Source organism: Pyxicephalus adspersus, chromosome 5 (genome assembly GCF_032062135.1).
Source record: "Pyxicephalus adspersus chromosome 5, UCB_Pads_2.0, whole genome shotgun sequence".
In the NCBI taxonomy this organism is placed as follows: Eukaryota; Metazoa; Chordata; class Amphibia; order Anura; family Pyxicephalidae; genus Pyxicephalus; species Pyxicephalus adspersus.
Genome location: NC_092862.1, coordinates 89,225,418 through 89,240,565, shown reverse-complemented (window position 1 = coordinate 89,240,565; position 15,148 = coordinate 89,225,418). Strand labels below are relative to the sequence as shown.

The window sequence follows — 15,148 nt, the reverse complement described above, 5'->3', positions numbered from 1 at the left end:
ATCAGGTGTATTCTGTCAGTTGTCACTGTCCTAGAGTTCCAGTGGGGTGGCTGACTACCCACTGTGCAAACGTTTGTGCAATACACCATGTGCATCCAATCGTAGGAGACACGCAGCTTGCAGACTTCTAAAACTATATACCGGTACAGCTAAGTGACATTTGCTATTTGAACTGAGTTCAGTTTGCCAAGTGTTTCAGGCAAACCTTAGACGCCACCTTGTGTCCATTGTTGGAAACTGTTATCCCCTTTGTATTTTACATTTCCCTATTGCATTCACCTTATTTGTAACATCCAATACCTCAGAACCTGTAACCATAAGTTTGTTTATATTGCAAAATATTCAGTAAAGTGCATTTTATATTCCCTCTGTCTGTGTGTTCCGCCGACCTTACCTTGCCTTTACAGCTATATAAATCTATATATATAAAATTGGATGTATGTGTGTACTCGAAAACGCATGGAGACATTTCATTTAAACTTGCTATACATATCACTGGGACTCATGTGAGTGCACTAGTCATCTTTGTACAGTGCTGTGCTATATGTCAGAGCTATATTTGGATGTATGTATGTGTGTATGTCATCACTAGGAAACACATGGAGACATTTAAACCAAAATTGATAGACATACGGTATGACTCATGTGAGTGCACCGCTGATCTTTGTACAGCGCTGTGGTATATGTCAGAGGTATATTTGCATGTTTGTATGTATGTATGTGTGTATGTATTGCTCAGTGACCGTGTGCCTTTTGCTTATACTTTTACATACTTTTTTTGGACAAATGTCTGGCCTGTAATAATGCCTTCGAGAAAACATAAGGCAATCGGCTGAGTGCAATCAAAGGCAAAAAAATGAAACAACATAATAGACAAGAAAATCACTAAAGCTTTATTTGATTCCTTTTCCTGTATAATATAAGATTGCTATAAATAAATACCCGGGCAACGGCGGGTAATCAGCTAGTATAAATAATAAATCTGTAAATCTGCCCCCTTGGTTAGCGTAGGTTTTCAATGGATGCCTGGGAGAGGGTTTGCCCCCCCCCCCCCCCCATTAGTCTTCTCAATGTTTATAGAAAGATCTTGGCAAAAAAAAAAAATCTGGCCCTTGTGTTCAGTGGCCGACGGTTTTTTGTCCAGCAAATAGCATTGCTTGATTCAAGGCAGAAATACATTTTCATCAGAGTTAGAGGAACTCGTTGGAGGAAAAGAGCTGATGACCAGGCGAAAGCTTTTGATTGGGTGAATCATGAAAATCTCTGGTTGCTGCTTGGCAAATACAGCATACAATCTAAATGTATTGATTGTCTGTAAGTCCTCTATGAGGGGACAGAAGGCTTCCCACTTGAGAATGGCTGTATTGGTAAATCTTTTGAAATTAGTTCATGAGTGCGACAGGAGTGCCCACTAAGTCCCTTGCTATATGTGTTTACAATTGACCTCTACATTCAAAGGTTAGAGAGTCGACCATTGTACGGGGTTTTTTTGTGCATTGCTTATAAGCCCCCTTTGAGAATAGTCGCCGATGCCGATGATATATTTGTGATTCTCTCTAGGAATATTCTGGAGAGGCAGATTTTGCCTTAAGGGTTTGCCCAAGTCGAGTTTTGAAGGTGGGGCTGAGATTAATGAATGTGGAAAAAATTTCCATGAAGTTTAGGGACCTGACTGTGCTCACCTTTCACAGTAAACTTTACTTGAGGATTTATCAGCACTCAAGAGACTGTGTGTGCTTGAGACCAGAATATAGAGAATTAGAAGAGACTGTGGAGCACTTTCTGCTCAAATGCCCCTTCAATGTAAAAGTTTACAAAAGTTGGGGAGGGCTCTAGGTATTCCCTGTCTCAGTTGCATGCCTTATGCAGAATGGTATATGGGGCATTTGAGACTCACTGGGACTTTGATTTACTGATACACTTTTTATAGTTAGTATGAAGGTCCAATATTGCACTTGGAATGCATGGTGTCAGGTATGCATACATAGAAAATTTGTGGTTTTGTTGGTTTTATCTGTTGGGGTGCCTTAGTTTCAATGAAGAACTAATAGAACTTAAATAGACTGGTTTATTTACAAATTAAGATAGATACACAAACATTATTTACAGAAAAGGGAGAAAAAGTAAAGGGTACATAGGAAAAGAGTTGGGAAAAGGAAGGGGTTTAGCTCTATATTTAGCACATGGACATTCTCACTCTCTCAGCCCCACATAAGCCAGGGTTTTTTCTGCTTGAACCACACGCATCTGCAGTTCCAGAGCAAGTCATATTGTTTATAAATCCTTGGTGAAGTTTTGTTCAAGAGGTCATAACGTTCCATATTGTCCTAGGCTTGAGATTGGTATTACAGACCTCCTGCCCCCTCCAGGAGGACTGAAGCAATAGTAGGCAGGTTTTGGCAAAAAATACCACTAGGTGGTCAAACTGGACAATATGTTAATGATCCTCAGGCATCCAGTCACAGAAGATTATTCATAGTATCTGCTCAACAATTCATTTATGGTTGTTTTAGGGTCTCCACCTGCCCTAACAGACATCTCAGTTTTTGTCACGTCCAACACACTCCTTAGATAAAGTTATAGGGATTAATTTTTGAAAATGGGCTACATACTGTACATGGTGACGGGTTTGTGCTTCTTGGCCTTGCTTAGTATAATATAGGAGTTTATGTGAAAATATATTTGATATTGTTGCTTGAAAATGAGATGTTTAAATTTGAGTTTGGCATAATGCCTAAAATGTATTTTTTATAAGTATAATGTAAATATTGTATATAGTATGTGACTGCAAGATAGTTATAGTTACATAGTCAGTTAGGTTGAAAAACGACAAAAGGGAAAAACGACAGTATCTCATGGTTTACACTTGGTAAACTTGACATTTTTCAGTCCCATTTTTTTCTCAGACCCAAAATGTTGTGTGTGCTATTATCCTCAATCACATCTAAATCCTCATGCAACACACAGTACACTCATAAAACATCTGGGATAGTGAGGCTGTAATGTCTCCACCAGTGCCTGTTCCACTGTCATTTGCTGTACCTTATATCTTAAACGTTGCAGGCACTGATTTCAAAAAAGTATTCTAATGATGAAATAGAGGGAATATTATACAGAGGATCCTAATGTGTATATTATACATGTATATTATAAAATAGACTGCTTTGAACAAGCAGGCAGTGAATCTGGCTGGCCAGAAGGAGGAGGTAGCAGTGAGCTACCAAGCACCCAGAAAATCATCTTCCCACCCAAAGGAATTAGTACAGGGGTACCCCTTACCTTTTACCTGAAAAAGTTAAATAATAGACCTAGCCAATAATTATTTTCTATTCAAGAATACCCTTTATGATTATCCCCAGATGTAAATACATCTGCAATATCACAGTCAAGCATGCAAAATCCATGTAAATTACAATAATTGTTAATTGACAACCAAACATGCAGATTATTGCCACTACAATGACAGAATCCCCAGCCAGCATTGTGTAAATATAGCACAAACAGTTTTGTAGAATCTGACAATGACTTATTCAACTAATGAAATGGGTGGCCTTAGGAAGGTCATTTCCAGTCTGTGGGACGCCTGCGTTTCTCTTTTGTTATTATATGTAGAATACAATTGCCATTATATATAGAATATTTTACATATAAAATATAAGTGCTGAATACTCACTGTATACTTGATAAGACATGTACACTTGCATATTACTGGTTTTACTTGATTTTAATCGGTTAATAAATATATCTGTGCAATGATTGTTTCCTGCACTGGTAAATACCTCAACTATACATATAGATGTTGAGACTAATAACTAATAACCTCTCCAGGACCAGTTTAACATATATTGGGGCCCTGGACAAGAATTAAACCATGGCCCTTTAGGCTGGAATACTCTGACACAATCCCCTTATACCCACAAGTTGTATCTTGTGCAAGTGGGTATAAAACATATCCTGGTGTCAGTGAGAAATGTAAATGTTACTGCTATAGTGTAAATAAAAATGCTCCTGTGTCAGTAGGAGTAATAGAATAATATGTATATAAAAACTGAATCTGCACACATATACATGTCCATAGTTTCATATAAAAGAACTAACTTATATATATATATAATCTTTCACCTTTGTTCCCGTTGTTGGAACTAGTCCTACTGCTCCCATGTATGTACTTCCAATTGTCTTTATTTTTTCAATGTCTCTGTAGCATTCTTTTTCCATGAGCTGTAACACAGTAGATCTAATAAACATTATACTGCCATACATTTTTTTATTTGTATTCTCGTCATTAAAATTATGCACTGGAGTAAATGTATATATCTGGGGACTTTTATACAACAGTATACAATGTTCTAAAAACATGGTTATACAAAAGTATAGTTTTGGCAAACATAGTTATCTTTTTTTTTTCAATATAAAAATATTTTGTAATGAAACACATTTAATATTAATATATATATATATATATATATATATATTAACACTTAGACAACAACAGACACTCCCATTTCCTGAAATACATTGTTGCAGACATATACCTGCTATTTTCAATTAACAAAGACAGGCAGATGACTGGCATACAGAAACACAAAAATGAAAACACAGTAAAGGCTCATACACAGTAGTGAATTAGGGTAAGGCATGTGCTTGCTTGCAGAAATGTACTAGTTAATGCAAGGCGCAGAAATACAGGGGTTGGTGTGCTAGGTTTCCATTTATTGTTAAAGTCCCCCAAATGCCCATTATAAAAGAGGTAGAATGCAAAAAAATTTGCTGCAATGCACACCACCATGAACAAGAACATGCTACATTTTTCACAGCGAAGAACTAAGCAATAGCTTAACACAGATAGGCCCATATTTTGTAGGTGTGGCACCATTCAATTTGTGCATGAAAGAGGAACGCACTGCAATTTACAACATGTTGGTGCTCTGTGTTTTAAAGGGTCATGTTTAATTTTTGGGCTGTTGTGTGTTTGCAGCTAATAAATGACTGGATAATAAATGGGCTGCCTTACTGCAACGCTAATGTCTTACTGTCCTATTACTCCTAATAGGCCTTAACACCAAATGACTAATGGTCAATGGGATAGATCAATTAAACAGGTGCAAAATGTCCAAGAGGCAACACAGATGTCTCAGTGACTAGCTCCCTCAACTCTAAAGCTTTGTGTCCTAGGTTCCAAATCGTGGCCAGAACACTATCTGCAAGAAGTTAATGTTTCCTTCAGGCACTCATTACTCCACATCTCCAAAAACATGCAGTTTAGGTTATGTGGCTTCCCAAGAACCTGTCCTTGGTATGTTTGGAAAATAAGTATTACAGTCAAGGTGAGGCACTGCATGCTGGGTACGATATAGACACGTGGGTACATTAATAAAAAATAAAACTAATAAAAAGAATGTTTAGGTTAGGGCAACAAAAATTTACTATCTTAGACACACTATTAAAACATACAGTTAATATTTTTGTTGGGAAAAAAATATTTAATGTGAGGTTTTCACTAGAGTAATCATCTGCTACATTTGCACAATGCAGCAATTTAATTGAGGAGCTGGAACTATTAGCAAATTATCTCCTTTCTTCTGCTCTGTAGGCTTGAATGGGGGGGGGGGGGGGTATCAATCACTCATTAACTGTTCTTGTGGGAGATGCCTTGGCATCTTTCCTATTTAAGCATACATTGTGAGAGAAATCTCATGATATCCTTATAATCCCCCAATGAACTCCTATGGAAGCATTAGCAATTTCTGAAGTAGTAGCTCTCTGCATAACAAGGAAAAAAACACAGATTATGCAACAGGTTTCTGCTTCTTCCAAAAACATTCTAGAGTGTTAACCACATTTATAAAGTTAGGAATGGTAAATGCATAGAAACTCAGATGTGGTAGTCTAAATAAAGTTTGCAAAAAATGTGCTATTACATATGAGGCAAAATTACTGTTGAACTAGTACAAAAAGGCAAGATTTACTGTATAATTCTTGGCTCCACAAAACCATCTCTCTTGTGAAAGCCACTATAAACTCCAGTAGTCTTACTAGCTTTAGATTCAAACTAAATGAATACCAAGGCTAGTTGGTGTACATACTTAAAGAGACAGGTTGCAAGTCCTAAAAGTACACTAGGAGTAGACAGAAGAATAGGCCAAACTGTCATTGTATTTCCCTCAGAGTGGTTTAGCTGTAAATATGCAGCATACTAGTCTACAAACAAAAATATCTAAACTGTATACCACCAGCAAAAATTAGGAGACAGTCAGATTGCATGCATGAGTGTGTGCTACCCCAGGCAGCCCTGACACCCAAAACCATGGTCATGGAGTATGCTAACTTTATATAAATCTAGTCCTGAACATGAAATAAATATTTTTAATGACCATATAGACATTAAATAAAAAATTCTAATAGAAAAATACTTACCTCATCAAAATCAGCAATAATTTCATTTAAAAGTCGTAAACATTCCACTCCCATATTATTGCCATCAAGTTCAATGTAAAAATCATTAAAATTAGGAATGGAGGCAAACATCACACCGACTTGTGAGTAGGATTGATAATAAAGATCCTACAACGGAAAAAAAAAAAGTAAGTAGCAAACATCAGCTTTAGAATTAATTAATGCCAATATGTTAGTCTCTTTTCTGGCTCTATTCCCTCTCCTCCCCAGTCTGATAACTCATTGTCTCTGCTCCTTCACTCTCCTGATTTCTCTGTCTTTACTCTTGCACCTTTTTTCTCTACTGCTACTTTATGGTGACATCTCACTCAACCCTGGTCCCCCCCACAGCCTCTCTCTTTCATACATTTTCAGCAAGACACTCCCTTCTCCTAACCTTATCCCCATTCACCCTACCCATAAGTTCTTACCCCCTCTACCTGGCAGTCTACGGAATGCCAGATCTGTTGGCAATAAATTAACCTCTATACACAACCTTTCTAAATCTCTGAACTTCGTGGCTCTCACTGAAACCTGGCTTTCCTTCTCAGTCTCTGCCTCTGCTGCTGCTCTCTATGGAGGCCTGCACTTCACACATACCCCTAGACCTGGCAACAAAGTTGGGGGTGGTGTGGGTCTCATTCTCTCACTTAACTGTACATACAGAGTCCTGCCTACTCCGCCCTCTCTCATTTTCACCTCTTTTGAAGTCTCCTCCTCAGCCCCTTACCCTTCATTGTTGTTGTTGTCCACCCCCCCCCCCGGGCCCAAACTGCTCTCCATTACCTCCTCATTTGGACTCACACAGAACATCAAAGGCCCCACACACATCCCCGGATGGCTCCACACACATCCCCGGACACACTTTACACCTGGTATATTCAAAACTCTGCAACCTCACCCTCCTTGACAACTCACCAATTCCTCTATCTGATCACAACCTTATCACTTTCAACCTATTGAACTTATGCCCCCCTTTGCCACACCCCAGACCTGGTCAATGGCAGAGAGATATCAGTAACCTTGACCACAACCTATTCTCAAACTGCCTTGCGTCCCTAACCCCCACTTTCTCCAAAACCACCTCCCCAGATGAAGCTGCCACCCAGTTAAGCCACTCTTTTTCCTTTACTCTGGATAAAGTTGCCCCTACCACCTTTCGCTACCCCCACCCTGCCAACCCCCGACCCTGGCACAAAAATGGCACACTAAACAGCTACAAAAGACTGTTCGTCCAGCAAGCGGAGAAAATCTGGCCTCAGTGCTGACTTCATGGACTACAAAGCTTTAACACTGAACTCACTGTCACCAAGCAAAATTACTTCTCCGCTGTCATTTCCTCTCAAGCTCCCATGTAACCGCTTCTCAACAATTGACTCTCTCCTAAACCCCACATCAGCTCCCCCCGCAACAACCTTCACTGCCCAAGACATAGCCATCTACTTTAGAGATAAAATTGACAAAATCAGACATTATGTCTCTGCTCACTGAGCCACTCCAACCATACCCATCCCTTCCACCTGTAAATCATCACTGGCCTCCCTCAGCCCTGTTACTGTGGACGAAGTCTCCTTCTTTTCTCTCATCATCTCCATCTACTACCACCACTCCTCAACCCTGGCCCCCACCCTAACCGAACTATTGAACCTCTCCCTTTTTACTGGTATATACCCATCCATTTTCAAACATGCCATAATTCTCCCTATCCTGAAGAAACCCTCACTGGACCCCTCCCTACCCTCTAACTACTGTCCTACCTCCCTTCTCCCATATGTCTCCAAACTTCTAGAACGCCTTGTCTACAAAAGACTCACTGATTACCTGAGCACCAACTCTCTCCTTGACCCTCTCCAGTCTGGCTTTTGAGCTGCCCATTCCACTGAAACAGACATTACTAAAGTGGCCAATGACCTCATTAGAGCTAAGTCTCGAGGCAACTTTTCCCTCCCCCTTCTCCTTGATCTTTCCTACGCTTTTTGATCTTTTGATCTTTCCTACGCTTTTGACACTGTTGATCACCCCCTTCTAATACAAATCATGCGCCCCATTGATCAGTGACACTCCTTTCTCTTGGTTTGCTTCCTATCTGTCTGACTGTTCCTTTCAAGTTTCTTTCAATGGTGATTCCCCCTGTGCAACTCTCCTCCCTGTTGGTGTTCCCCAGGGGTCAGTCCTTGGACTGGTTCTTTTTTTTCTGTACACCTCCTCTCTCGGTAGTCTCACATCCTCCTTTGGTTTACAGTACCATCTGTATGCTGATGTCACTCAAATCTATCTGTCCACCCCTGATCTGCCTCCTTCAGTCCTGGATAAGGTCTCATGCTGCCTGTCAGCCATATCATCATGGATGTCTGACCGATTTCTGAAACTCAACCTGGATAAAACAGAACTCATCATCCCTCCCTAAAATTCCAAATCTCCCCCAACACATTTCTATCTTTTAACAATATTGTAATTCCCCCCCCCCCACAGGCACCTTGTTTTGGCATCATCTTTGATTCTGCCCTCTCATTTGCCCCCCATATTCAGAACATTTGCAGGTCCTGTCACTTTCATCTACTCAACATCTCCAAAATCTGTCCCTACCTGTCCTCAGAGACAACCAAACTCCTTGTACACCCTCTTATCATCTCTCCTCTGGACAAATGTAACATCCTCCTCTCTGGTATTCCAGTAACCCAACTCTCTCCTTTACAATCTAATATGATTGCTGCAGCCAGACCCATCCACCCTTCCCACCGCTCCTCTTCTCCTGCATCTCTTTGCAGATGTCCACACTGGCTTCCATTTCACCTTATAATCAAATTCAAACTCCTGTGCTTTGCCTTCAAATCTCTACACAGTTCTCGTCCCACTTACATTTCTGATCTGGTAAAAAAATACTCCTCCAGTCCCTCTCTCCGCTCCTCCGATGACCTACAACTGACTTTCTCACTCATAACCTCATCACACGCACGGCTACAAGACTTTTCTAGAGCTGCCCTGATTCTCTGGAACGTCTGGGTCTTCCCCCTCCTATTCCGCTTGCTCCTACTTTCTGCTCAGTTAACAAAGCACTCAAAACCCATTTTTAAAACTTGCCTATCCATCTTCTTCTGTCCTTAGAAACCGTCACTACTTCCCAACTCTACCTATCTCCCCTCCTATTGTGTGGTAATTTCCCAACCTCCTAGATTGTAAGCTCTTCGGGAAATGGTCCTCTCCTCCTGTGTCACTGTCTGTATTCATCTGTCATTTGCAACCCCCTATTTAATGTACAGCACTGCGTAATATGTTGGCACTACTTAAATCCTGTTTAATAATAATATTAATAATATTAGTCCAGTTTTTATCAACCAGGGTTACTCCAGAAGTTTCTAGGGGTTGCCTTTAACAATAAGAAATCTGTGACTCTCAGGTCAGTTTACCTAAAACTTCTTGGCTATCTGTGACATTCTTCCCACTAGCCAGCAACTAATTTTTTGTGGGTTGTGGATATAGAGATTTTACTAGGAGATCCCTGAGGACCTGAAAATAATTTCAATGGGTTCCCCCATGTTGAGAAACACTGTTAGTCTATAATATGATGTCTATCAAATTGTATATGTAAAAAACATGGCACAGAAAGGTTAACACACCCTGTAGTATAACCATACATTGCATACATTTACCCTTCCTTTTCTTTTAAGGGCTATAGTAAAAGTTTTAGAGTATACCATACCTGTAAACAAAAAAGTCACAACATACTCATGTCTACAATAAAAACACAAGCATGTTTCTATATTCCCTTACAATATTTTAATAACATCTAAATATGAAGTTATTTTTACTATTCCAAAATAAAATGTTTGTGCTCTTCATGCTGTTAAAAGGCTAACACTAGCTATTAGAATTGTTGATAAAGGTCATCAGATTATTTTTAGGTGTATGTCTGGGCGAAATAAAAATAATATTACAAAAACATATTAATGACATCCTTGTAATATTTGAACATTTCCCCATGTGTTGTGTTTATAAAAAATTTGCAAGTCTAGAAAAGTTTTTGTGCCTTTTCAAAAGTGCCTTTTCTGCACTGAATTTTCCAATCTCCACCCCACTCTGCTCCACTCTACATGCTCACATTTTTGTCACTTCTAGCTAAACCTTGCTTGCAATAGAACATAAATTAAAGTTCAGTAAACATACCAAGGGAAAAACCCAGCAGAAAGTCTGTTCATGTTACTTGTCATAATCCCATGATTTACTCTCCTCCAATTACAGAGCATCTGTGGGGCTTCACACTGCAGCACAATTTTTTAAAAAATGGAATGGACCACAGTATGCATAGCAGATAGTGGTATATAAACCCTTTAGATCAACCTATTGGTGAAAAAGTATATGACTCGTTGCACTGAGTAGCCTTTCGCCTCCTTCAACTAAAGCTTTGCAGACTGCCTCCTTCTTCCCAGATTGTCTGCCACTGCAAATAGAAATAAGATACTGGCCTCTGAGTACAGAAGAGAGAGGTTTCACTGTAGTGCTGGGTATTTCAGGCAGATGTCACAGGGGGATCTAAATGTTATCATAGAACCTGTAGCTAAGCTACACTTTGAGTACCCCTTGGAAGATGGGAATGTTTGAAACAAAAATACAATTATATTAAAAGGATAAACATGTCAAAATCTTTCTGTTTCAATTGTAGACATAGTCCTAGCATTCTGTAAATGACCTCGTTGTTTCTAAATACTGTATATTTATGTAGGAATAATGTATCTATAGTATAAATCATCTTTTCCAATGCTATTAGATAGTGGATGGATGGTTGCATTTAAGTCTGATCATGATCTGAGCTGGTAAAGCATCTTAGACATCTGATGCTTGTGGTATTTTCTTGTTTCCCAGGATAATTATAACGTACTTCTATATAGCTATTAGAAATAAATGCTGTGTGAGATGCCAGGCTATAAACATGGAATTAGCCTTTATATACAGCCATTTACTGTTAAAGATTTGTGTAGACTCTAATTATAGAAGCTATGATAATGATAAAAATTCAGTGGGAGAAGTGGTAGGATTTTTCTTTTCACATTTTTTTTTTTGTGACTGGGTCTTGCAGTGCCTGTCGGGGAAGGTGTTGGATGGAGTATATGTAGCACTCAGACAAAGGCATTTTGTGTAAGGGCTTTGTGAAAGCCAGTTTAAGGGTCCTGGCGCCGGGCCAAAGAAGAAGGAAGGATGTGTTTCTTTGGCTAATGGATTTAGGTTCGGGTTTTTCACCTGTGTCTAAGGTGCACAGGTGTACTAAGCCAGCAAGAAGCTGGAGTGAGCTCAGTTGGTTCCCAGAGCTGTGAGGGAATAGAGCTCTGCCATCCACAACCAAGCATTTCATGTGAGTGGAACATGTTTCTTTGTTTTTCCTAAAGACTGATGTGTACTGTTTCCTGGAAACTGATGTACTTTGTTCTTAGTTAGAGAGGGACTAACAAAGTGAATGTATTTAGTTGCTCAGCCGAGACATTCATTTTTTTTGTTTGGTTTTTTGTGTGCTAATAAACAGGTAGCCTGGAGTCTGCTTTAGACTGAATTTTCAAGCCTGCTGTATGTTCACTGCTACATTCTGACCCCCAGTTGCTATGAGCGATTCCACATATGGTGGAGGATGCGGCACCTCAGAATTTGAGATAGCAGTGTTCAGTACACCGAGACATTAAAAGGACCAGCTTTCTGTCTGAAAATGGAAGAGGTCCTGAAGCAGCTAGAGATTGCTAATGCTGCGCAGCAGCGAGCTAATGCTGCTGAAAGGAAGACTTATACGGCGCAGCAGGAGACAAATCATTTGTTGGTGGCACAACTGGCGGAGGTCTCTCGGGCCGTAGCCGAGATTCGGAAAGTGCTGAGTGAGGTTGTGGAGCAGCTGGCAGCATAGAATTTTGAGGGACACTTTGGAGTCAGCATGATGATGTTAAGGCCTACCCCTATAGGTTTGAGAGAACTGCAGAGAGAGGGCTGGGCCGAAGCACAATGGGCAGGAATAGTGGCGCTATTCCTGACAGGGGACTCTCAAAAGCCGTCTTTTGACCTGGCCCCAGAGAAGGCCAAATGTTATGAGAAACTAAAAACTGAAATTTTGAGGCGTCTGGGCATGACTCCTGCTGTGCGGGCCCAACGAGTACACAAATGGACTTATCAGTCAGAAAAGTCTCCTAGGTCCCAGATGCATGACCAGGTGTAAGTGGTTAAAAAGTGGCCACAACCTGAGACTCTCACGGCTCCTCAGATTTCAGTTTTCCCTTTCTTGGTCTTAGCAGGGGTGACGGCGTTGCCCCTAGAGACTCCAGAGGAGGCAGTCATGCAGGACTTGGAGGTCTCTCGGGACCACTTCAGGACAGACCAGCTGCGGGCTCCAACCTTGGCCAGGGCCTGGAAAAATGTACAAGTAGCTAATGGAGTCTCCCAGGTCCCTGGCACTGACAATGTTTCCCTCATTTTGCGATAATAAATGAGTTTTTTATATTGAGTAGATAAGACACGGGGAGAGGTGGTAGAACAACTTATTGTACCCCAACCTTTCTGCCAGATGGTATTGGATCTGGCCCATAAACATGCTCTTGGGGGGCACCTTGCCACGGAATTCCAAGCAAAGAGTTCTGCAGAAGTTCTTTTGGCCAGGGGTCTTCGCAGCTCCGCACATCCGTGTACTATCCACAAACAGGTGGGTTGGTGGAGCGGTTTAACAAAACGCTGAAAGGCATGCTGAAGAAGGTAGTGGAAAATGATGGAAGGGAATAGGACTGTCTGCTTCCGTATATAATGTTTGTGGTTCGAAAGGTTCCTCCACAGGGTTCTCGCCCCTTCAAGCTGGTATATGGTAGACACCCTCAGGGACTCTTGAACATTGCAAAAGAGACCTAGGAACAGGAAGCCACGCCCTATAAGAGCATAATAAAGCACATTTCCCAAATGCAAGATCGCATCAAAGCAGTAAGGCCTCTGGTAAGGGAACACATACTAAGGGCTCAGGAGTCCCAAAGCCGTGTGTATAATCGTTCTGTAAAGATCCGTTCTTTCAACCCGGGTGATCATGTCTTGGTCCTCGTACTTACGGTTGAGAGCAGGGTTTTGGCTAAGTGGCAGGGGCCATATGAAATATTGGAGAAGGTAGGGGAGGTAAAATATAAATTTTACCAACCGGACAAAAGGAAAAAAGAGCAGATTTACCATGTTAACCTAATTAAGGCATGGAAAGATAGAGAGGCCCGTGCTGCTACTCCTCAGCTCCTTTCCCTAGCCCAGGCGGGCATTCAAGACATAGGAGTGGCCAAGTCCCTGTCAACTTCCCAGAAGCAGGAAGTGAAGGAATTTCTGCAGAGAAATCCGGAGGCGTTCTCGGATCTGCCAGGGTGTACTGAAAAGCTGAAGCAGGAAATTATTACTGATCCCCAGGTGCAGGTCTGCCTAAAACCATATAGGATTCCTGAAGCGCGTAGACAGGCAGTGGAGGAAAGTTTAAAAAATGTTCAAACTGGGGATAATTGAGAGGTCAAAAAGTGAATGGAGCGGCCCCATTTTCCAGGTTCCGAAGCCAGATGGGTCCATTTGGTTTTGTAATGACTTTCAGAGAGGCTAGGCAACGCCAGGTACATTACCACATTGGATTTGACTAGAGGATACTGGCAGGTGCAGCTAACGGATAAGGAAAAGGCCTTCTCCAGCCCCCAAGATTTGTGGCAGTACGGATGGATGCCCTTTGTCCTCCAGGGGGCCCCAGCTACTTTTCAGCAGCTAATGGATGAGGCATTAAGGCCCCATCAGCACTTTGCCGGTGCATACCAGGATGATGTGGTCATTTTCAGCAAGAACTGGGAAAGTCACCTTTCCAAAATACAAGCTGTTTTAAATTCCATCTGGAAGGCAACCTCAAAAAATGTTCTATTGGTTTGGAGGAGGGCCATTACCTGGGTATGCCAAAGGCCGGGGCCTATTAAAACCTCAACTGAACAAGATTGAGGTGATTCAGGTTTGGCCCCAACCTGTGACAAAAAATCAGGTATGGACCTTCCTAAAAATTATAGGGTACTACAGAAGGTTGGCAGCCCCCTGGCAGCCCCCTAACAGACCTAACAAAAGGGAAAGGGTCATTAATGGTATGGTGGTCCCTGGAAGCATAGAGGGCATTTCAAGCCCTGAAGGGAGCTTTGTGTCAGCAGCCTGTGCTACTGCCCCCTGCCTTCTGCAAACCCTTTCTGGTAAAAAAACGATGCCTCTAGCGTTGGTTTGGATGCAGTCCTGTCCCAACTCATAGGAAGTGAAGAACACCCAGTGATGTTCCTGAGTAGAAAAGTGACCCCAGCAGAAAAGAACTACAGCATTGTGGAGCGGGAGTGCCTGGCGAGCACTAGAGTCCCTATGCTACTACCTTATTGGTAGGGTATTTAGGCTAATTACGGACCATTCCCCCCTTACGTGGATGTCGCCAGCAAAAGAGAGAAATGCTCAGGTGGCACGATGGTTCTTGTCCCTGCAAAACTTTAATTTCACGGTAGAGCACCAGGCAGGAAAATTGCAGGGTAATGCAGACGCCCTCTCTAGAACTAGAACTGTTTGTAGGCAGGTAGTGTCTGATCCCACAGGTTTGAACAGAGGGGGGGAGGGATATGTGACAGGGTCAGGGTGTTGGATCGGGTATATGTAGCACCCAGACTGGGGCATTTTGTATAAGCCAGTTTAAGGGTCCTGGAGCCGGGCCAAAGAAGAA

The 15,148-nt window shown here is 41.5% G+C and overlaps 1 protein-coding gene across 4 annotated transcripts in view; it reads right to left on the bottom strand.

Moving 5' to 3' along the window:
* Nucleotides 1-15,148, bottom strand: part of ADCY1 (adenylate cyclase 1) — a 496,503-nt gene that overhangs the window by 156,370 nt on the left and 324,985 nt on the right. For all 4 annotated transcript variants that reach the window (XM_072412078.1, XM_072412075.1, XM_072412077.1 and 1 more), the window contains 2 exons: nt 6,418-6,564; nt 4,123-4,221 (listed from right to left, as the gene is read on the bottom strand). In XM_072412078.1, the coding sequence (XP_072268179.1) occupies nt 4,123-4,221; nt 6,418-6,564 (246 nt within the window). The remainder of the gene's footprint in view (nt 1-4,122; nt 4,222-6,417; nt 6,565-15,148) is intronic.